Raw genomic sequence first — 24,542 nt, 5'->3', positions numbered from 1 at the left:
GAAATATACCCGAAGTACAATCTTTAAGAGTGGAAATTGCTTATTATAAAAATAATGGTTATAATATTACCTCCCAACAGAGTACACCCCAAGCCCACACATCTGACTGACACGAAAACACTCCGTCAACTAAACACTCTACTGCCATCCATCGTACTGGAAGTAAACCTGAAAATAAAAATATTCTCGATTTATCTCCCACATAATTTGCTAGAATAACAAACCAGTAATTTTATTTTTGGACATGAAACTGTTCTATCCGTATCCTTGTTATTTAAATCAATTAATCCAGGAATGGCATAAACTACATTTTTACAATCTAAAATGTGCCCTGGAAAAATTACAAAGAAATGTGTATTTTTTACACATAACTAGCGATAAGAAATTAGTTTACCTTCCCCTTCCTTCCTATAATAATCATTCTTGTATATATCCCTAGCGAGTCCAAAGTCTCCAATCTTGACAACTCTGCGACCATCTCGATACGCCACGAGGCAGTTCCGACACGCCAAGTCTCTATGGACGAAATGCATTTCTTCGAGATATCGGCATCCCTTTGTGACGTCAACACACATGTTTAGAAGATCTAGTAAGGTTAGGGATTCGGGAGTCCCCTGGAAAATAAAAGATTATCGTTTATGAAATGTAAATAACGTGAATGAAATGTAAATAATGTTAATACATGTTCATCTGCAGTGCGTGATATAGAAATAGTGATCCAATTATCAAAAACTTTTGCATTACTACATCATACGGAAACATAGGTGTTTTCGGAAAGGGATAAAGTTTTAAAATCTATAGTTTAAGTTATAAGAGTGAATATAATTGAACTTACCAATGAAGATCTTTTAGCTCTCAAATAACTGAGCAAGTCGCCTCCTTCCATAAGCTCCATTATGATATAATTGGGATCATTGTCGAGACACACTCCAAGCAGTCGCAGGATGTGTTCGTGTTTGAAGTTCGACATAAGTGCCGCTTCTTTTAAGAATTCCGTCTTTTCCTGCTCCGTTGCACCTTTTCTTAGAGTCTATAAAAATAATTAAAAAAAATAGATAACAAGAAACTTTTAAGGATCAAAGTTGAGCATTAATTTTACAGAAAAATTATTTGATGTTATGAGTAAATCTATTTCCAAGATTTTATCTTGAATAGGTCAAAAATCCATACTAATATTATAAATGCGAAAGTAACTCTGTCTGTCTGTTACTCAATCACGCCTAAACTACTGAACCAATTTTCATGAAATTTGCTATGGAGATATTTTGATACCCGAGAAAGGACATAGTCTACTTTTTATCCCGGGAAAATGACGTAATCCCGGAAATCCCACGGGAACGGTAACTATGCGGGTTTTTCTTTGACTGCGCGGGCGAAGCTGCGGGCGGAAACCTAGTAACTGTATATATACTATACATGTTGTTAACATAGCCAAAATATGTTTTAATATTTTTTATCAGAAAAAATGTTGCCAAAAATTAAGTTCATTTCATACCTTAACAGCCACTTTAGTGTTGCCAACATTATTGTCAATCTGTCTGGCAAGTCCTTCGAACACTTCGCCAAAAGCCCCGGAACCAAGGAACTTAGTAAGTGTGATTTGTTCGCGGCGAATATGTGGTAATGCGGCTAATTCTGCGTCCGATGGACAGTGTACACCCTGAAATCAATATAAAAATAAATATTAGTATCACTAGTAATTAAAGCTAAAATTAAAGTGAAAGTTTTAAAATATTAAGCCGCGGAATCAGGATTGTAGAATTGTCATCTGTTACTTAATGGAAACTACAGGTTCAAAGTACAGATTCAAATAGGATGAGTTTTCTATGCAGGGAATAAAAGTAGTTAAAATCGAAATATATTTTTTGGGATGAGTTTTCTATATGTGAGTGGAATAAAAGCAGTCATAATATAATTATATATTTTTTCGATTCATACCTGGTTGTAGAGAATATTAGTGGAATGCCTAATAGGTAGTTGGCGCAAAGTCGCCAGTTCGACGTCTGGTCCTCTTCGCAAAACCGGCGATGTCAGCTGATTTTCTAGAGCTGCTTTCTTTTTACTTCGCTTGTTGTATGCTGTAACAAACAAAACATAATATTGAAAAAAAAAATTGGTTGTTTGTAAAGTAGGTTTACGATCGAGATATTTACGTGATAACGTCTTATTGGTGGCAGCGCTCGAGATGAGACGGGAGATCGGTCCGTCTCTCTCTCGTTATACCTGCGATCGCGTTCGTGAGGTTTTGGTGTGACACAAGTTTCTGAACATGTCACCCGACTAAAACGACTTTAAAAACGTTATCACGTCTAAAAAAAATTTGGACGTACGTACTTATGCTGGTTCTGATATTTATAATTTTAAAAAGGGATTGAGATTTGTGGAAAAGTAAGATACTACATATAATAAGTACTAATAAGAGCCTTATAAGTTTCAGGTATTCGGACGTTTTAGTGCTAGCACTGCACGACATTCAACATAAAGCGAGCTTTGTTATCCTAATTGTCCTCCTGTTCCCGTTGTATATCTAATTTCGTTGTATTAAAAACATTTTCTTTCAATAGAACAGCGCGACCACTAGTAGCACTATAACTAGCACAAGGTTGAGGCCGAATGTCCCTAACCCATTCATTTCCCAGTGTACAACACACTCACTACAGAACAGCACAGCGGCCAGCAGCGCGAGGGCGAGCAGCGCAGTGGCAGCGAGCGCGAGCGCGGCGGGCGGCGGGCGGGCGGGCGCGCGGGCCAGCAGCTCGGCGCGCGGCGACAGCGGGCCCCAGCCGCGCGCGTTGCGGGCCTGCACGCGCGCCCAGTACGCGCCGCCGATCTGCCGTCTACTACAGTGTACAACACACTCACTACAGAACAGCACAGCGGCCAGCAGCGCGAGGGCGAGCAGCGCAGTGGCAGCGAGCGCGAGCGCGGCGGGCGGCGGGCGGGCGGGCGCGCGGGCCAGCAGCTCGGCGCGCGGCGACAGCGGGCCCCAGCCGCGCGCGTTGCGGGCCTGCACGCGCGCCCAGTACGCGCCGCCGATCTGCCGTCCGTCCACCAGCCAGTACGACTCTGAGAACGACTCATTCGATTCAAATGTTGGATATTGTATTATTAAAGTGCACTGGCCCCCTAGACAAGTGGCTTTCTATTAGCGTAAAGTTTAATAGAATAGATTATGAATGTATGAGATTGACGTATAGTCCATTGAAAAGTTACATTTGGGGTCGCGTTTTTTAGAGGACGCAATTTTATTTTTTTGATGTGTAGGGGGGTCAGTGTGAAGCTATCACCAAGTTTGTGGGGTCGCCACCCTTGTCCCACGGCCGCCATCTTGAAAAGAGCGGTTGATATGGTTTTTACGATATATCTCTTAAACTATTTATCTGATAAAAAAACATTGTTAGCATTATTTGTTGCAAATTAAATTCTCTACAACTTTAGTCCAGTAACTTTACGACAAAAAGTTACTAGACTAACGTAATAGAGAATTTAATTTGCAACAAATAATGCTAACAATGTTTTTTTATCAGATAAATAGTTTAAGAGATATATCGTAAAAACCATATCAACCGCTCTTTTCAAGATGGCGGCCGTGGGACAAGGGTGGCGACCCCACAAACTTGGTGATAGCTTCACACTGACCCCCCCCCTACACATCCAAAAAATAAAATTGCGTCCTCTAAAAAACGCAAGATTAGGCCTAAAAAATGTAACATTTCAATGGACTAGTAATCAATCGTCGTCGTCACAGAACATTAAAAACAAATAGAAGTGCTATAATGTCATAATTACTATGAAAACCAGTGTCGCCAAACCCACACATTTAACCGATAGTTATACAGTACACTACAAGTAATCTATGCCTTTGATTGGACAGCTTAATTTGAGTAAAAACTGACTTAGATTATCAATTCAGCATTTCAATATGTACCCTAACGCACCATGTTACGGTTTATTTTAGTATAACATCCCTAGGTATATTAGCTGTTTTGTTTCTCATTGCACAGAAATTCCAAATTCGAAAACATCCAGCTACTCCACAACAGAGGGCGTTAGTATTCGATAGATATAACTTTGAACCTCAACACATAGAGATAAGGTTGAAATTTGTGTCACTCAACATTAATTACATTAACTTGATATTTATCTGATGCTATGCCCTGAGGGATGTCAGTCTTGTTATCGATAATTCACAAATAAATATTTTTTGTGTATTTTTCTTTTCTTTCTATTATATGAGTATAGTATAATGTGTCACATTTTGGAGTATGTTTATTACTACTAAGTACGTCTTTTTATAGTATTATTATTAAATAAAAAACGGAATAGAATAGTATTATCTATACTAATAATATTATAAAGAGGAAAAGTTTGTAAGTATGTATGTATGTATGTATGGTTTTCACGCAAAAACTACTGGACCGATTTCAAAAATTCTTTCACCATTAGAAAGCTGCATCTTTACTGAGCAACATAGGCTATATTGCATTTTCAAAAAAATTAGAGATCCTTACCAAAAATGCAATAATGTAACCCAAGGTGTAAAAAAATCCTCAATAAAACTTCTGTCATCGCGTGCGCTGCGGAATCTATTGAAGATAGAACAAAAAATGTTCTACGGTATTATAGAATGGATCAATATCTACAAGAAAGTCCGCGATACCATATGTCCATCTTCAGTAGTTATGTTACTACAACAACTTTTTTACGTTTTCAAAGTAAATAGAAGTGCCGACAGTAATCAAACCATGTTATCCATACACATATGTATATTAATCCTTATCCCATTAAATGATGTTTTATTATAGACTGTTTCAATACCAGCAAAATACTTTTTAAATGAAAAGAATTGGATATTTCATTCAAAAGATATAACGAATTTTTAAAAGTGTCAATCTACAGAAAAAAGTAGGTATACTGTTCGAGCAGGCCGTAGTGCGGGGGTCACGGAGGAATTCTACCAATATGCGTCTTGACGGAACACAGTGGGGTTTTGGTCGGTAGGAATCCGACATAACCCACGGCCCCTCCCCCGGAGGCCGTGGGTATCTATGAAAGATTTCCCCACTAAAACAAAAAAAATAAAATAGGCCGTAGTGCGGGACGGGGTAAAGGTGATTTTCATGTGATTAAAAATTAAACCTATAGTCCGACCTATAGTAGACTTTTTACTGTAACGATATCGCTATCTATGCGGGTGAAACCGCAGGGCATTGCTAGTAATCTATATTTACAAAATACAAACAGAAAATATGCATTATTTTAAATCTTGGAACTGCCGTAGGTTTGCTGTATCGGTGGCCTTTGTTAGACCGCTTAGTGCTGTTCAGCATCCAGTTAACTCGTCACGTTGCATTTATCCATTTCTCTTTTAAATTAGCCTCTTTGGGAAATCTATAAATAAATTGGACAAATGAAAGCTAAGGAAAAATAAAATAAAATTTAATATTTATAATGTTTGTCTTTTCTAAAGTATCGATACTGTCGATATGCGCCACAAGCATCACTAAAGCGACATTCGTTTGTTTATTGCAATAATATTCCAGAAAGTCTTGTTTGCTGTTCAATCTATAATAGTACTAATTTCTTACGGATTAAGGTTCATTTTGACTAGATATTTGTATACAATTTTGACAAATTACAAGCGAAGTTATAACATAAAATATTATATGTAAAATAAATAAAAATAAGACTGACCGATGGTATGAAATGCCTCCATTGCTGATATTATTTCGTCTGCTATCATTTTTGCACTCTAATACCGAACAACACGTCCTAATTAATGAATAAATATGGAAAAAAGGTTTGACAGCTGACAACCGACTCGAATATTTTTCTGCGCACAACAACTGAGAGCAAGTTAGGTGATCTTACCTTACAAGTGACACGTGGGCCACGCCCACATCACACTTCTATCTACTTTACTGTTCTGTGGTCGTCGTCGTCGTAATCAAACGTCAATCTCATACACGGGTGTATTTAGTCTGCTGTTGGTACGTTTCTAAATAAATATTGAAATGTTTGCCAAAAATTTACGGCGAAAGATGTAGATTCCAATTCAGTCAAAATTTCGAACATTTATAAACATTTGATCGCTGTAAAACTAAATGAAATGTGAATTGTTTAATAAAGACCATAATATATTCTAAAATATGATCTGATCAAAAATTAAAATTTATGAAATACAACAAATTATCTTACCAGGTCCAGTATAAAGTAGTTCAAGTCCTTCGCGAAGAATGCGCATTTTCATTTCGTCATCTATATCACTTGGCAAATCTGCAGACAGCTCGCTTATGTTTCTCGTCGAATTGTCTTCTATATAGTTAACCCTGAAGGAAAAAAAAACTTTATTGAAAAGTACAGCTCCATACACTTATATTTTTTTATTTATTTAACAATTTGCTAAGGTCTGATTTCATGTCTTAACAAAAATACTTTTTTTTTGTCGATTGTGCTTCTGTTGTTCCATTTCAGGTAGCAAATAATAAAAATGTTTAGTTGGTTGTGTTTATAAGTTTTATAGTGATGGGTGTCTTATTGTAACCCAGGGTCAAGTGCACACTGGCAAGTGTCCAAAGGCAAATGTACAGTAGAAAATTAAGTGTCAAGTGCAAGTTGTCCAGTGCAGGTGTCCAGTGCAATACAGCACTTGTAAGTGTATAAATAGTTGAAAGGTGTTGAATGGTAAGTCTAGTGTAGTCTAGTAGTAGTCAAGTATAGTGTCAAGGGGTAAATGTGTCACGTGGTATACGTATTGATGCAGTTATTGTATGCAGGCAGCGTACCTGTTGGCGGGTTGTCCCCACACGCGGTAGAGCGCGACGGGCAGGCCGTGCGGCTCGGGCTCGGCCCAGCGCGCGCGCAGCATCTTGTCGCCCACCGCCTCCACGCGCAGCGCGCCCGGCGGGCCCGGCACGTCGCCTAGCAACCACAACACGCTTAGAGGCTTATACAATACGATATACAGGGTGTAATCGTTAAGTGTGCACAAGCGATTATTCCGTAACTATTGCAAATATCAAAAAACTAATCGAAAGTACTTAACCTAATGAGTAAAATGGCCATAATAATAGTTACGGAAAAATCGCCTGTGCACACTTAACGATTACACCCTGTATATTGCATCGAGTGCCTTATAGATAGTAAGCTACCGAAACGTCTTGCAAAGTTGAACGCATGTCAAGTCAGGGCACTGCTTACGAAAGCATGGTTGAACTTAACCAACTTTTAACCAGCTTTTTGAGGAACAGATTCACAGATATAGTACAATGAATTTTACAAATTTGCAAATTAAAAAATAAATTAATTGTTTTTTTATGTAATGTTAAATTATGTAAGTATAGTAGAGCCATTTTAATAGGCAACAACATTTGACAGTTCAACAAAATTCAACAATGTAACCTAGTAACGACGACATAGAATAACATGATATTTCGTTTTGTTAGAACTGCACATTTGCTTAACTTTTTTCAATTACGATTACATATTTATAATCATAATGACCGATACAAGTAATTTTAAGATTTCATTTTACTGATAAACCATTCTAAACATAATAAATAATTTCTGAATTAAAGAACTGACGTCGCTACAATTTCGTGTCAGTAAACTTTTTTATTTTTAAATACCAGAGACGTTACTCTAAAAATCAAAATCTGACATCTAGAATCGAATGCATTGATTACTTGTGAATAAAAATCATCATAAATTAACACAGATCTATTAAATTAATAAATGTGTTTCAAGTTCGATTGACAAATGTTTCAAGTCCGTATCGATTAATTCACTTTAATCGATGTTTTTAAGCAGGTTACCTCTCTTCGAAGATAAAATTGATAGACGTCAAATGTTGCCTATTAAATTGGCTCGACAATAGTAGGTATTTCATATAATAAACTAGCGACCCGCCCCGGCTTCGCACGGGTGCAATGCTGATACTAAATACACTACAGAAAAACTGTGAACTGTAACTGTAAAGGGCCATATAGATCTATATTAAATGAACAATGTATTCAAGGTATTTAATTGGTTAAGGATTAATGCTGTATTGGTTAAAATCGCTTCGAAAATTAGCCATTATTTGTCGTAAAAAGTAAAGGACAAACAAAAGTTATTGTGGGTTATCCATAAGAGATAGACATATACCATCGCGGATTTTTCTGTAGACCGTTTTAATGTGTACAATACTTAGTACATTATTTTGATAAAACTCGAAGGGTTCAGTCTGCGTTTGCAATGTAAGCGGAAAAAATGTAATTATTTACGATATCACATTAGAAACCTCAAAAATAACAGTACTTCTCCACTATTTAATGGATGTTGTTATACATATAAACCTTCCTCTTGAATCACTCTATCTATCTTAACCGCATCAAAATCCGTTGCGTAGTTTCAAAGATTTAAGCGTACAAAGGGACATAGGGAAATAATTTGGAAAATCCAAAAGTGCACGCCTCATAATTTTTTTTTTAATAAATATTTATTAATTATTATTTTTGTTTATTTAATAACAATTAAACCACATCGAATCAGACCCTGAAAAATGAAAGGGTTCTATTCCTGAGCATACTCAAGCGTAAGAGAAAAAAAAAGACTCGATTAGTAAAGTATTTCGGTCGCTATCGTGTTAACAAGAAAAAGGATCCGCACATACAGACACACGGACGTCCAAGACAGAACTTTTTTAAACTGTTTTTTAACTAGTTTAAATAACAAAAATGACATCAAAAATATCATGAACGTTAAAAATAGTGTTTTTTCTTAATATGTGTGTGTATGTATTATCTTACAAGTGCAATGTATGATACATAAAGACATTTTAAGTTTGAAAAATCAGATGTTTTGCGCGAAGTGACAGTAGTACCCACCTCAACGCTTCGCTTATGAGGCGTGCAATAGGGACATAGGGACAGAGAAAGCGACTTTGTTTTATACTATGTAGTGATTTGCAAGAAAATGCAAATGCAAGTTTCTGTGCCACCACAACAACGGTGTCATACAGAATAGGACTACTAATAAACAAAAATATATCTGACAGTAATTAGATATTTAGGTACTAGGTATTACACATTTCAAAGGCTAAAGAAATAATTATTATCTTACCTTCAGTTTCAAAAGTGTATCTGTCATCTAGTGGCCAGTAGTACGGCGGAGAGTCTTTCATATAATGTATACAGACTCTGAAGCGGTATCGGGTCTTTGGCTTCAAGTCTTTCGCTGTCCATTCAGCTTTGCCAGTTTCTTCGCATTGTAACCACGTATCACTAGATCCACTCGCTTCGATGTATTCTACCGCATATCTGGAAATGTTAATCATTTTATAAAATTTAAGAGAAAAGAGTTCGAGGTTAGTTAATGAAGTAGTTCGAGGGTAGTAATGAAGAGTATGTAAACACTCCAACAATACAATGGGATTTTCTGACAATATGGTTTGTAATGTTGTTTATGGTTAGTAGATCTCTCGTTTCATTTTTGAAGTGAAATTTATTTATGAGTATAATTTCAATGTCGCGTCATGGCAATACCGTCACCTCATAGAGGTGACGGTATTGCGACGAATTTGGTATCTTTGAATCTTACCAAAGAAGTTTCTGTTTTAACACGCGCTTTATTAAATTTGTAGTAGAATTCGTATAGGTTTGTAGTAGCAAGTAATTGCTTTTGACATCACGTAAGACTGTTTTAACTTGACAACGAACGTGAACACTATACAGAACATAGTACACTCACCGATGCACTCTATACGCAGTGGGCGGGGGCCACGCTACCACCATCTCATACGGCGCCGCACGGCCCAGCGCGATCGCGTGCGGCGGCGGGTAGGTGCGCAGGCGCAGCGGCAGCGAGTCGGCCGACACCGCCGAGTGGCGCGAGCGCGCGCGCACCCACACCGTGTACGTGGTGCTGGGGGACAGGCGGGACATGTCCGCCCGCCCGCCGGAGGATACTTCGAACGTGTTGTGCTCTGTATTACCAGATAAACACGATATAATAATCTATAGAAATGGGTGTCAAGAAGTCTTACGATACGTGATAATTACATATAGATGTCTTTCGTACTTTACACAAATACTATAAACGCAGTAAACAGAATTGACTGTAATATAAATGTAACTTATATGTACATATAAACGCAACTGTATGTGAGAGGCCTAATAAAATCCAGCACGCTGTTATATACTTGATATCAAGAAGATATTGTGCTTGATAAATTCGAGTAACCACAGGACGTATCTTACAAAAATTATTTAATTTATTTATTAAGGTTATTTAATTTTCTCATCAAAATAAAATTTTCCGGTGAAATAAAATTCACAGCCAATGTACTTACTGTAAAATGAGCAGTGAAACTTAAAACATAATATATAAATAACGATAATAATATAGGAAAATTTTTTATAGCTATAAATTTCTAAAACTCGAACCGCTCTATTTAATGTTATAAATTCTAATCGATATTTATAAAGCATTTGAATGCCATAAAACCAAAAAATATCAAATTCAATTTTTATACCTTTCAAACGATTCGGTAAAAACGGCGAATCATCAGTCCTCCAGTGCAGCTCGTACCACAGGCCAGGCTCCGGTGTCCACTCTACGCGAGCTAACACCGGACTTAGAACTGTACCGATCACGTCTTTAGGTGCGGTTGGTGCTGGAAAAAAAATTGGTTGTTTGTAAAGTAGGTTTACGATCGAGATGTTTACGTGATAACGTCTTATTGGTGGCAGCGCTCGAGATGAGACGGGAGATCGGTCCGTCTCTCTCTCGTTATGCCTGCGATCGCGCTCGTGAGGTTTTCGTGTGACACAAGTTTCTGAACATGTCACCCGACTAAAACGATTTTAAAAACGTTATCACGTTAAAATATACTGAGCTATAATTTTTTTTACAAATTCAAGATAGATAAAAACGGGGTAAAACGTTTTCAACCTTATTGCAATTTGCATCTAGATGAATAAATAACTCACTGATAGTTGCATATCAAAAAAGTATCGTGTCTCCGCAAAAAAATTGTCATGAGTCTGTCATCTCTGTTATCTCATAAAAAAATAAAGTTAGATTTAAACAATATATGAATATGATAGAGAAAATGTAAAATACATATGTACCTTCTGCAGCAGTCTGCATCAATAGCATGGGACCTAGAAGTGGCTTCACCTCATGTAATCTCGCATAGTAATTGGTCACTTCTATTTGAGCTGTGTAATTTGTGAATGGCTTTAAACCCGCTATTTCAACATCTGAATCCGTTGTAGTTATACGCAAACAAGTTTCTTTATCACAAGGAGTAGAGTCATTTGAATATAAGCGGTACATTATTGTGTATTCACTGGCTGTCATTTCATATTCCAATTCGCTACATCTACTCGGCTTTGTTATGGATGGCAATTGTATTGTTATGCTATTCGCTGAGGTCGATAATACCTTTGGAATAAGCTTTTGTGCGTTCGGAAATAAACATTGTCTCGGTGGGTACGGTTGGTTCGCCGCATCTAAGGCCATTATTTTGTACCCGAATGAAGATTTGACCTGTTCAATTTTATTCTTTTTCATTTTGTTTGTGTAAAATATGGATCTGTCTGAAGAGTTGTACCAGTACACGTATTTACTGTCAACCGTTATGGACATAGGCACGAAACCATATTTCTTTTTCTCGGTGGCGTCCACGACAACTCTACAATTGCAGCCTTTAATATCTGATGCAATAATTCTATACGACCAAGGATCGATCCAATAGATTTCAACGTCACTTGTTAAATCAATCACAAACGTTTTGGCTATTTGGGGGCTTTCTGGACAACTACATTCCTCTCTGAAATCAGAGTCTGAATCGGCGTATTCTGAATTATTGAAGAACGTTTTAACATCAGAACCGTCTATTTTCGAGGTCATAAGAGTTCCAAATCCGGTGTGATTACTTTCTTCGTACCAGTAAAGAGTCCTGTGTAGAAAAAGATCATATTGTTAACGTGTTTATATAAGACCATAACAATAAATTAGGTAAGCATGCATAATGCTGTTTCAGTATATTATAAATGAATATTTAAAGAGTTCGTCATAAACTTACCGCGTTAACGATACAATCTGTAAACTATACATTGCTTGTTCTCTCTTCAATACCCTCGTGATACGCGGCCTTGTATTAGGAAGACCCAAGTCAGCTCGGTACAAAATATGAGTTTCAAGAGACGGATTTTCTTCTTGCGTCCAGTATATAGATCGACTGACCCAATCAACGCACATGCTTTTCGCTTTACCGTTCGTTGAAGTAAGCTAGAATTGTTGAACATAGATTATAGCATGGGTCAGAATATTTAAAAAAAATATGTTTACAGGAGAAGTATTTAAGTATGTAACCATATATTTGATTTAGTATAAGTAAAAATTAGTCAAGATTTATTAAGCTACCTTAAATAAAACTTACTTTGTAATGTCCACTGCCGTTGATTCTAGCAGAAAATATTTCTTCAAGATTGTTAACCCAGTAGGCAATATTTTCTTCAATGTCTATAGCAAAATCAATAGGCACTCCTGTACTTTTAGGAATAATTTCACTTTCATTTGAATCTAAGTCGACAATTTTGATAGATTCTTGTGATGATATCATAACTTTTGGAATTGGATTTATTTCATCAGACGAAGCTGATACAATTTCAGAATATTGGCCATATCCAGCGTCAGTATAGGCACGGACCTGTCAATACAATAAATAAACAGTAAATATTTGTTTGGTTTCAGTTAAGTTTTTTATATAATGCAGATTTAGAACTGTTTTTGAAGTGAAACTTCTTTAGGTGCGTTGAGAGTAAAGTTTTAAGGTCGCGTCATGGCAATACCGTCACGCCATGAAGTAAGGCGACGATTTTGCTATCTTTACTATGCTAAGTTTCACTTCTGACACGTGTGAATAATACATAAGAATTAGTTTAATTCTAATAATAAATTCATAGCCAATGTCTTACTCATTTGAAAAGCGAAATGACATAATTAATTCCAACATTTTAAACATAAAGAGCATGCCACAAAAATACCACATAGATCTATAAAAAATTACCTATCATGTTACAAGTTTTTATGGGCGGTGGTGACCACTTAACATCAGGTGGCCCACCTGCTCCTTTGCTTGCTATGACATAAAAAAAAAACATCCGTCTTACGCTTTTTCGATCAGGTCACCTGTCCTGACGCGAGTTTAAGATTTTATACCCAACGCCGCTAAAGAAGTTTTCACTTCAAAAAATCTCCGTAGCTTTCACCTCACCTGAAAGAAGTAAGTAGCGGCCGGCACTAAGTCAGTGAGCACGAGCTGCGTGGTGGCGGGCGGCAGGCGCGCGGGCGCACAGGCGGAGGGCCGCGCGGCCGCCCAGCACTGCGCCTCGTAGCCCAGCAGCACGCCGTTGCTGCGGAGCGGCGCGTGCCAGCGGAATATCGCGCGGTTTGTGCCACCACTGGAAAAATACATATTATTGAAGTGAAAACTTCTTTAGCGGCGTTGAGCACTTTTTCTGTAATGGGTATAAAATCTTAAACTCGCGTCAGGACACGTGACCTGATCGAAAAAGCGTGAGACGGATGGATATCAAACATGCTCAACGTTAATAATCAAGTTTTCACTTCTGCCGGCACTCCCGGAGTGCAACCCGTCTTTTTTTTATTGCATTTTTACCACATTTAACAGAACGTGATGTGTAAACTGCATTATACTAAACTATCTATACTCTATCCACGAAAATAAGTTAGTAGGGATAAATAGAAAAGTTTGTGATTGCTCAGCGATAACCGTCAATGCATTGAAATTTTATTTATCTACTTTAAAGGAACTTCCGACCTAATATTTTACGTCTAAATTAAACAGACAAATGTAGTCGTGAAAAAGAAAGCTAGTTCAAATAATAGTCTCGCAGTTTATACAGGCATTAAGAATGATTAACCCCCACTGACTTTTTTGTCTTTGTCATTTATATAGGATAACATGTACTTAACTTGTCTCCGTAAATAGAGTACTATATGCTTCATAAAAACACGTAGCAGATCTAATATTACCTATTAGCAGGCTGCACGTAGAGGCGTGGCGCGGTGGGAGCAGCGGGCGGCGCGGCGGGCGAGCGGGCGCGCGCGCGGCCCGCCGGCCCGCCGCCCCACTGCGTGTGCGCACGCACCGACACCTCCACTGCACTGTAGGGCTCGATACGACGCGACCGCACGGTTATATACGGCACGTCCACTGTTTTCTGGAAATATACATACAATTTTAATTAAATTAATTTTATCTTAACGCTATTGTATTTAATCGTAGAGTAAACAAAAATAAATAAATATTATAGGACATTATTACACAAACCGACCTAGTCCCACAGTAAGCTCAATCAAGGCTTGTGTTGTGGGTACTAGGCGACGATAAATATAATATTTAATAAATACATAATATATAGATAATAACACCCAGACCCAAGAACAAATAATTGAGTTCATCACACAAATATTTGCCCTGACCGGGGATCGAACCTGGGACCGTAGGCTCAGTAGGCAGTTACTTTACCACTGCGCCAACCGCGTCGTCAAAAAATAAAACAATCATAGATAAAGTGAAGTCGATGTAATCCCCAAATTGCTGATCGCAGGGCGGGTTGCGAATGCGGCGTCCCGGGCGTGTGATGCGAGCTGCGTTCTTCACATTTAAGAACGAAATATAACCGCATCACGAAATATAAACATCGCGAGAGAAAAGCTCATTCCTTTTCACACACACTTGAATAAAAATAAGGTTTTCATTTATACTTATCACCAAGTTGTAACAATTAATTATGATCAAAGTTAACTTCTTACCTCTATCTTGAACTGTCCCGGGAACTGCAAGCTAACATCATAGTACACGCGGCTATTATTCACATTAACCCTGGTGGCGGGTGTCCAAGTTACGTTGAATTTATCCCATTCTCCTTCCACGGCAATTGACGATGAATTTATTGTCTCTGGTATTGCAATTATTGATTCTACAAACAATGAAAACGTATATAAATATAATGAAAATGTAATAACGCATTATTAAATAAAAATAAGCTGTGATTGGCACGTTCACAAAATATCTTATTTATAAACATCACGCTTTCATCGTCTACTTCACGCTGTGGTTTAAAGTATTCGCCCTGAAATAATTAAAAAGTTAACGTAGGCACATTGTCCCGTGCCAGAAAGATGACTAGCTTTCTAGAAATCCTAAAAGGTCATATTTCTTCACTTACCACTCCCATCATGCAACGTCGGATCCCTTACAGCAATAACATGCACCCTGGGTATGAGCTCCGCAGTATATTTCCCCGCAAGATCAGATACTACGGCCCGAGCCGCGTCCTGCACCCACACGAGTCTGCCGCTAAAGTAGCATAGCGGGCCCAGTGTGGCCGTACCAGATAAACGGCTTACTAGCGTTCCGGAAATCTGCAAAGTGTATGAAAAGTTAGTGTACAGATATCCTAGAGAAACTCATTCAAATAATTGTCAAGATAGCGGTGCAAGAAATATAATAAAAAAACACCTTGAAACCGCACTATACTTGAAACGTACTCGTATTTCCCAATATTTTATCAGTATAAATTCAAGTAACGTTTAACAAATGTCCCATAAAGGAAAATAAAAAACTGATTATCTTTATTTGCAAAAACTTACCTCATTAACGCCAGGAGCAATTCTGTCAGCTGTCAATGCTCTATGCAGTTCAGAACCATCGTAGCTCCTTACAAGCCAGTAAAGCCATTTGTTTTCTAAATCTGCTGTTAGACCCATCACTAAAAACACAACATATTTTTTAGTATTTGTGTACCTATTGAATTACAACAAATATGTTAAAGGTTATCATTAGTGCATTCAAAGTATTTTTTAATTCAAACCTTGTTTTCCGCTAAATAATTGAGCAGGATAGTATATAAGTTTATTTTCGCCATTAAGTCTCGCAGCCTCCACAGCATGTCCTGTATTCCAATATATGTAAGCTCCCAGAGAATCGATTGTGAGCTCTTTAGCTACTGTAACTATAGGTACTGGCTCTCTATTGCTCCCGTCAAAATTACCTCGTGTTATCTAAAAAAGAATTTATTTTTAGCCTCATTTGTTCGGATATTAGTGATTTTTGAAGCTCTAAGAGGTAAACTTGTACTTTATGATGAACTAGATTCTGGTTGAATATTCCAGTGAAATTTAACAACAATTTGTCGAACAGTCGATTTTTAACTCACAATATCTTATATATAAAATTCTCGTGTCACAATGTTAGTCTGCATACTCCTCCAAAACGGGTGGACCGATTCTCATCAAATTTTCTGTGCATATCGGGTAAGTCTGAGAATCGGCCAACATCTATTTTTCATATGTACCACGGGCGAAGCCGGGGCGGACCGCTAGTTTTTCTATAGATTTAATTTCTAATTTTCACTTACCAGCTGTTGTTTCGGATTGGACCAATAAATTTTCTTGCCAACCCAGTCTACGGCCAAACTTCCAACGTTTTCCATGTTGGGCATAAAGTCTCTCTTGCGTGTCGTTGTGTTATACCACATTACAGTAGATGCATTTGTTACCAAATAAAGTTTGTCTCGATACCAAGATATATCTATGATCTTTAGATTTTCGAGATCGCGTCTGTAAGGAAAAAACAAACATGAAAAATGGCACCACTTTTATCAATATTAACTATGTTAATGTAAGACATGATACACAATGAAAGATTCTACATACCGATGAATTAACGTTTGTAAATTATCTCCCGTTAAGTCTGTCTGTAATAGTCCATCAGGACCGGACCATAACAAAGTGCTTTGTAAAGTCGTCGGTGAAGATTTCAAAGTTTTTCCTACAAATTCTGAAGACCAAGGACCTGAAACAAAATGTGGGTAAGTTTATCTACCAGGTAAATTTATATATTTAAATTGGTAATCAATTAAATTTTAAGTTTTAAATACTTAACAGCCTTACCTGAACCAGATTGCGTCACTGCAGCAACTCTGACCACATATTCAGTATCCTGTTCAATATTTTCAACAATACGCGTAGATTCTTTAATATCTTTTCTGAAAATATTTACACATCATGAAGAGCAATTTTGTACAGATATCACTATCACTTTAATTATTACTTTGTTAATATTTTAAACTTTCAATTAACATTTACTATAATTTTAAAAAGACGTAATACAACAAAAAAGATAAATAATTATTATTATAATAATTTCAAATCACATACATATCAATAGTGTTCCCCGTGCCCACATGCGTCAACTGCAAGTGGAATGTCCATTGCTGCCAAGCCCCACTCCCCTGATGGCCCAACAAGTGTGGCGGAGACCAAGACACCTTCGCTCTATTGATGCCCATCACACTTTGAACTCCCAAGGGCGGATTTACCGGGACAGGTATCGGCTGACAACTTCGTAAAGCCACAATCACTTGTCTCGTTGCAATTGTCTTCGTATTGTAAGCTACAGGGTATTCGTTGTGGAAGTAACTGTCGCTTTTCGCGTGATACTCCTCCGTGAGCATTTCTTTGCCGTTCGTCCAGTAGAACAGACCGTTTGCGTACGCGATTGAACGCGGTGAGAAGAACATTGGCGTTTGTGTGTTGCTACGGAAGTCGGTTACTTCGCGCCTAGAATAAAGTCCAATTATTTAGGTGTCTCAGTTTAAGTTAGTTTTTATCTCATAGCAAGAGAGAAATTGTATAGGGTATTCTTAACACTACAAGAATAACTAAATATACATACTATATGGGTCATAAGAAAATGTTACATCTTATCCATATAACATTATTTAATACTTACCCATCTAAAGAAACTGCCAGCACAGTGTTTCGCCGCAAATGAGCGACCAGTAATCTAAAATCAGCGTGGTCCACAGTAAAAGCTCCCAAATATGCATCTCGCACTATGAGTTCTGGCGACGCTTCGTATCGCACACCGTTTAAAATATTTGCCAAATCGATTCGATATAGACCACCTCGCTCCATACCGCGTAATGCCCAAAATAGATACCTGTTAAAAGTATTAATTTGTAAAATTACAAAGTTAAACAAACAAATGAATTCATTGTGACTACAATCAGTTTCAAAATCGAAAATCATGAGCAGAAAAAATTACTATTATGAAGAATACTTACCCATTGTATGCGTCAACTTCAAAATGTATCGGGCGCGAATGGAATCCAGCCAAAGTGAACATTTTATTTTTTCCATCGAAATCACAACGCGATATTTCCCAACTCGGGTACGTACTCGCGTTATTTAAACTTCCTTCATTTTTGTGGTGAACTTCACCAAGAATATACAAATGCTTGTTCAACCAGTCTACAGAAAGATCTAGAGGTTTGTAAGATATGGTATCTGGTGTCAATATTGCTTCTGGAACGTTCTTTTTCGATAGAGAGCTTCTATATACGTATCCATTAGACACAGATATGAACAGAGAATTACTTGAGATGTCAACACCCACTCCTAGAAAACAACAAAAAGTGTTAAATTGGTCATGCTTTTTTATTATTTCATAATAGAGATATTTTTATAAGAGCCATAATAAATTGTTACCTGTAATATTATGATCTGTGCTATATAATTCTATGGGGTCTGATAGCATATCATTAGCAGAAGCAGCGAGTATATTGTGCTCTCCTCCCAAAATAAGAACCGGTTGTTGCGTAGGTATTGCTGAATACAAAAAAACAATTAAAGATTTTTGATCGACTTTATAAGTTTCAACTTAAAATCGCATATAATTGGCCGAAAAATATTTATATTTTTTTAATAATTAAATACAGTGATTTTATTTTGGTTGTACTCACAAGTAGGTAGAGGTGGGGTAGATATTCGTACGTAGGCTCTCGGGCCTTCCCCAACTGCGTTACGCATAGCCACAGAAACTTCATACTCCCGCGCTGGTGCTAAATTTTGAAACATGTAAAACAGTGTTTTGTTTGACGCCGGCATGTCCTGTAACATTATAATTTTCTTATAACTAAATGATAATGTAAAAAATAAAATTGTCAACTTGTTTCACTTGCAATGTTTAATTTTAATCCATCAGTCCTCGGAATCACAGACACAATAGAAAATCTATTGTGTCGCGCCCCGATCGGGGCTTACGGTGGTCAATGGGTTAAATGCAATTTACAAGTGGCTTTACGCTTAACGAAATCTCAGTCTTAATTAAGGACATTCATCCATCACCTAAACAGCTTATATTTAAACGCAAACCTCTAGAACATCCGTATTTGGTTGCGTATCAGCCAGCCGCAGCACATATGATATCAAAGGGCCATTAGGAAAGGGTCCCGGCTCCCAGGATATCGCAACCCGGCTGGGATCCGGAGCCGCGGCCCTAAGTGCAGTGGGAGCAGAACTCGGCTTGCCACTCTCTAGCGTTGATATGACTACGGACGGTGCTGAGTATACCGGCTCGCCGGCACTGCTGCGACCGGAGAGGAATATTGCTACGCGAAACTGAAATAAACGAATCAAATTTCTAAAATGTAATGGAAGTGTAATCTATAATATAAAAATGAATCCCAAAATGTGTTGGTAAGCGCATAACTTGAGAACGGCTGAACCGATTTCGTTAATTCTTTTTTTATTATATTCCTTGAAGTACGAGGATGGTTCTTACGTAGAGAAAACGTAAATATGTACCACGGGCGAAGCCGGGGCGGACTGCTAGTATCATTTAAAAATGTAGGGTGGTTTATGTTTGTAAGAAATTGTTATAAGTATCACGTGTGAATAAAATGTATGACTATCGCTCTATGATATTTTTCAATTCAATTAATAAAATAATTTCGAAGGGATATGCAATGCATTTTCGGAATGGAATAAAAAGCAACAATAAAGTAGTTTGAAACAGTAGAGTGCAGAATTGAAATATTTACCCGATATTTCGTATAAGGTCGTAAATTCTCAACATTAATGATGGATTTATCGGAGCGACTAGAATTAGAATAATATTGCCAACTGCCAGGAAGCTCTTCGTATCGCCACTGTACAAGATAGCTCAAGTTCCCAAGATTTGGGGCCTCCCAAACTAGAGAAAGTGATGTCGCTGTTAAACTATCAGCGACTAGAGCTGGTGCAGGAGGTGTGCCTATTAGATCTGTGGAATACATATATTATGGTTAATTGATGATATAATGTGCCTACTACATAGAATAATACTTCAAAATCAGTTTAATATATTTGGTACATACCTCGTATCATTTGAAAATACGTATTGAGAGCTTCATTGCATCCCATAACACAATACAGCTCTCGGGATAAAGCCATCTCCGAAGTGACATTCTGAAAAATAACCATTTTATAAAGAAATATTCCAAAGAAAAAATAAATAATAATAAAAGCTCAGAAAAATTAAATACTCACACAAGCCGTTTGGCAAGATATTTCTAATCCTTCCAACCAAAGACCGCATCCTATTCTGCACTGTAATAATAAAGTAAAGGATACTGTTAATAATTAAGTCTATCAAGCGTGAAATAACTGGTTCGAAACAGATACGGTTTAAAGAGCGTATAACAGCTAATGAAAAGGGTAAACTCCATATAATAACATTAAAAATGTTACGTTGAGATCTTTTATAGAATTGAGATGTGACGCCGATACATCACCATTAAAATATTTATACATTTAAATTAACCATAACAAAATTATACAATTTTCAATTAGTGATGACATGATAGACAATGACATGACCGTGTTTACCGTAACAAAATTAACATTAATTTAACTACAAAATGTACGGGCGCTAATACAATTAAACCACCCATAGTTTTTTGTAATAGAAATTTTGTCATCTAATGCTATTGTCTAATTGTACTTTTAACGTTTCTGCGCTTTGTAACTTCAAATATAGGTCGTCAATGCTTTGTTTACAGTCGTTTTGAAAACGAAGAGGAATGGATTTCGCGTTTGTTTACACCATATGCGCACATGTTCTTCAATACCTATACAATTCGTCCAAACGTTCACAGGCGCATCTACTCGAATCTCAAGTGGCTGAACGTGGAATGTCATTGCCACTGTCTGTAAATTTTTTAACGTATCCTAAAATAAACTGTTTAAGGCTCGTGAGAAGCTCGTATACACGCTTGTAACGGACTTTCACGGTTGAAAAACGACCTTTACGGGTGGTGATTTAGATAACGCAGGTGTCTTGACATCACACGGACCACCCTCTTGTGTTTAGAAATATTCTCAAGGAATGGAAATACATAGACTATGGTGTTGATTATATTTAATAAGTAGTGTAAAAATTAGGGAATAATAAATAACTATCAAGGCAACATTAGCTAATTAAGCGCTCCTATGACGTCCAATCTAAATGTGTACATCCATAATTTTATTAGGATCACAGTGGGCGTCCTCTATTCTATTAATGAAGTTATCAGCTCATGTCATCGCATAATTTGTTGAAAATGTCATAACATACGGTTTTATACGCAAACTAATTACTCCCAATTGATATAAATTTTCATATAGTTATCGCAAAACATACTAACAGTGTTAAATTTTAGCACTGAATTTTAGTTTTAAAAACGTCATTATCACGTCCTTCGTCAAGGCTTCATATTCATAATCCACCATGCAACAATTATGACGCGATCCAATTACCGAATGAGTTGTCAACTATCAGTGCATTTTGTTTCGGGCGCAATTCCCCGGGTCGAGACCTCGAACGCACATTCATCAGTGATCTGGGGCACCTGATTCATCACCACGCGGGATGAGCCGGCAATTAGTGTGCGAACATTGTTGTACCATTTATACACAATTTTAACACGTCTAGCTTTTCTATTGACGAACTAGAATTGTTACGTATATTCTGTCTATATTTTCTATAGTAGCCACATAGTCTGTGAGATTTACAGTTGTTTTATCTAAACATAATACCTTTCAGTATAGCAATAAATAACAATAATTTCAAATCCTTGGTTTTAACAATTAATGAATAATTTCTAAATGAATCATTGAAAATCTAAGACAATTCTAAAAAAAGCCAAAATCGTCAGTGATAATTTACCACTAACATGGTCCTTCCGTCATTGATACAACTTGTCACAACACCACGCCTAACGAACCCTCCAAACATTTATTGATGCGAACGGATGAACTCCATTCATATAAGCGAATATTAAAATATCTGTCAAATCCAATTCAACATAAATAATAGCCGCGTTATCAAGGACAGTAAGCATTAAACAGAAGGTTAACATTTGAATTTACGAATATATTTTCTAAATTAGTGCTAATATAGGAGTTAAAACATATCCCCAATAGTTACAACAAGTTTATCTCAACGTTACAATTAAAAAAAAACACCATAAAACAAATTTGAGAATAACTTAAAATATACGATTAGTGAAGACCATAAAACATATAAGTACATTATCGTCTAATTAAGCAGCATCCTGTCTCGTGCCCTAATAATAACAAAACAATAGTTGCTCCCTTTGGAGTCATTAAAATTGTCGTTGTAGTTAATTGTTGGAACGATTTCGGAAACCAGCTCGGAAGTCCAATTGGGAGCGCGCCGGATGCAGGGCGATGTGAAAGCACTCTACCATGCTTTGGTATGCTTAATCATAAGGTATGATTGAGGTTTCAGTTACTGTATCCTGTCAACTCGATAAGAGACTGCATATATCCGTTAAAACGGCACGATACAGTTATGAATAGGAGCATTCTACTAAATTTGTAAAATGATCATCAAGCTTCCATTGTATACGAGAGATCCCTTTCATTCCTATGATTATTAGCAGAGATTAAGACTCATAATATGTGTTTTATCTGTAATTTAATTTTTATATTTTAAAGTTCCATAGGCAGTGTCCCTGCAGTTCACTATAGAGCAGAGGCATGCTAAAGTGATATCCACGTTGCGAAGTGTTACTGATACATTATCATAACTGATTTGTAAATAGGCGCCGGGGGGATAAGTAACGATAAATCTGTTTTTCTAACTGTATTCGTTATTGACCCGTGATAAACTTTAAGATACTGTAACCCATATTATATATTTAATTACACGCGTCTATCATCTGTTCGTTCTGTATGGTACGCGTGTAACCAGTCATTAATATTACCAGGAATTTTATTACTAATCGGTTAATCGGTTATTAAATGATGGGCAGCAGTTTAAGCATATGTTAAATGTACAAATGCATATAGCTTGAAGGGACTGGTATTGGTTCAAACACGGTTCAAACAAAAGACAAGGAATGTAGAGCTTTATTTTTCACTGAGATATTTTGTTTTTCATCCTCTGTCCAGAATAAATTAACATAAATTTGGGGTATCACCGTTCTTATTTGTAATAAATTGAGCGTAATGCTCACAGCCTGCATAAACGCCTGTAATTCTAGTACACAAGAATATTCTATAGCGTGTGTATGTAGGTTCCATCAAGGGAATTAAACAGAGATTTAAATGTAAAATGTGTCCAGGTCACGCGCTAGCCCACGCCAACCGCTTGACTCCGGCAATTGGATAATATGTTTAAGGACAAATTGGGACCCACCGTTATGTTTCCCGCCCCACTCTTGCTTTCGAGAGCACTCTAACTCTAGTGTGATACTGTGCTAGCCTCTAACAGGCAATGTGGATGTTCTTTTATTTGTAGCAATTCGAACATTGATCAAGTGCAGTAGTATATTGGCCCTCGAATGATAATAGTAGCTGATTTAATTAATAAAACTGATGATAAATTTAATACTGCACAGAGGAAGGTTGATTAGTCTATTTTACATTCAGACTTTTCTGTTAAGTAGTCGATCATTCATCTCACTAGTCACTACTGCCTTAAAATGACCATATTGAAGGAGAATAAAAGGACTTAACTCGATGATTGTACTTAGCGCTCATTGAAGGCGTCGACGCATCATTCTATTTCTGTTCGTCAGTGTAGCCGTTGAGAGTCCAATAAATGGGCAATAAATCAAAACACTCCATGCTTAAGTGCACTTGCGACAATTTCGCTGGACGGATGAACGCGGTTACGTTTAAGGGGCAAGGGGTGGGGACAGGGGTGGGTTGTGGGGGGGGGGGGTGGAAATGTTGAATGGCCACGCGCATGCGACTGGTTCACCTAATGAGGAAATAGGAATTAGCGGGCGACGCTTCTGAATGCAGTTCTTTATTAATGTAACATGTTACGACATTTTATTTTATGTAAGTGTTTTTGATTTACAATATGACAATAACAGTGATATTGCGATTTTGTAATCAAGACTTTCTGATATAATGAAACAAGGAGAATTCGACTTGTTAATTTCAACTGTATAAAAATTTAAATCATGCTCTTGTTATGCGCTCATGTAAAAAATGTTTTTATACAATTTATTTTTGTAAAACACATAACATGCTACCTATGCTATGAAAAAATTACATCAAGGTATTTTAATGTCGAATTAAAAAATAACCAAAAGTCAATATTTATATGCGAAATATAGAAAACATTTATAATGTAATCTAACAATAGATGGATTCGCCTTTTTATACATACATGCACCTGCTTA

The 24,542-nt window shown here is 37.1% G+C and overlaps 1 protein-coding gene across 1 annotated transcript in view; it reads right to left on the bottom strand.

The window, feature by feature from the left end:
• The window catches only part of sev (receptor protein-tyrosine kinase sevenless), a 34,775-nt gene that overhangs the window by 2,843 nt on the left and 7,390 nt on the right, over positions 1-24,542 (bottom strand). Inside the window, exons 3-34 of the mRNA XM_089703669.1 lie at positions 20,392-20,451; positions 20,220-20,310; positions 19,905-20,125; positions 19,237-19,482; positions 18,825-18,972; positions 18,571-18,690; positions 18,147-18,480; positions 17,813-18,022; positions 17,239-17,640; positions 16,972-17,066; positions 16,735-16,873; positions 16,437-16,638; positions 15,891-16,080; positions 15,670-15,788; positions 15,246-15,441; positions 14,830-14,996; positions 14,059-14,234; positions 13,265-13,481; positions 12,428-12,697; positions 12,071-12,276; positions 11,112-11,944; positions 10,514-10,654; positions 9,730-9,964; positions 9,103-9,299; positions 6,786-6,921; positions 6,199-6,329; positions 2,866-3,066; positions 1,939-2,078; positions 1,496-1,660; positions 836-1,030; positions 395-614; positions 71-168 (exon numbers count right to left, since the gene is read on the bottom strand). Coding sequence (XP_089559795.1) covers positions 71-168; positions 395-614; positions 836-1,030; positions 1,496-1,660; positions 1,939-2,078; positions 2,866-3,066; positions 6,199-6,329; positions 6,786-6,921; positions 9,103-9,299; positions 9,730-9,964; positions 10,514-10,654; positions 11,112-11,944; positions 12,071-12,276; positions 12,428-12,697; positions 13,265-13,481; positions 14,059-14,234; positions 14,830-14,996; positions 15,246-15,441; positions 15,670-15,788; positions 15,891-16,080; positions 16,437-16,638; positions 16,735-16,873; positions 16,972-17,066; positions 17,239-17,640; positions 17,813-18,022; positions 18,147-18,480; positions 18,571-18,690; positions 18,825-18,972; positions 19,237-19,482; positions 19,905-20,125; positions 20,220-20,310; positions 20,392-20,451 — 6,501 coding nt within the window. The remainder of the gene's footprint in view (positions 1-70; positions 169-394; positions 615-835; positions 1,031-1,495; positions 1,661-1,938; positions 2,079-2,865; positions 3,067-6,198; positions 6,330-6,785; positions 6,922-9,102; positions 9,300-9,729; positions 9,965-10,513; positions 10,655-11,111; positions 11,945-12,070; positions 12,277-12,427; positions 12,698-13,264; positions 13,482-14,058; positions 14,235-14,829; positions 14,997-15,245; positions 15,442-15,669; positions 15,789-15,890; positions 16,081-16,436; positions 16,639-16,734; positions 16,874-16,971; positions 17,067-17,238; positions 17,641-17,812; positions 18,023-18,146; positions 18,481-18,570; positions 18,691-18,824; positions 18,973-19,236; positions 19,483-19,904; positions 20,126-20,219; positions 20,311-20,391; positions 20,452-24,542) is intronic.

Source organism: Colias philodice, chromosome 14 (assembly GCF_061535455.1).
Source record: "Colias philodice isolate Cphi_HAF_F1 chromosome 14, ilColPhil1 Martin Lab GWU primary, whole genome shotgun sequence".
NCBI classification, from domain to species: domain Eukaryota; kingdom Metazoa; phylum Arthropoda; class Insecta; order Lepidoptera; family Pieridae; genus Colias; species Colias philodice.
This window is presented reverse-complemented; position numbering and strand designations above follow the sequence as displayed.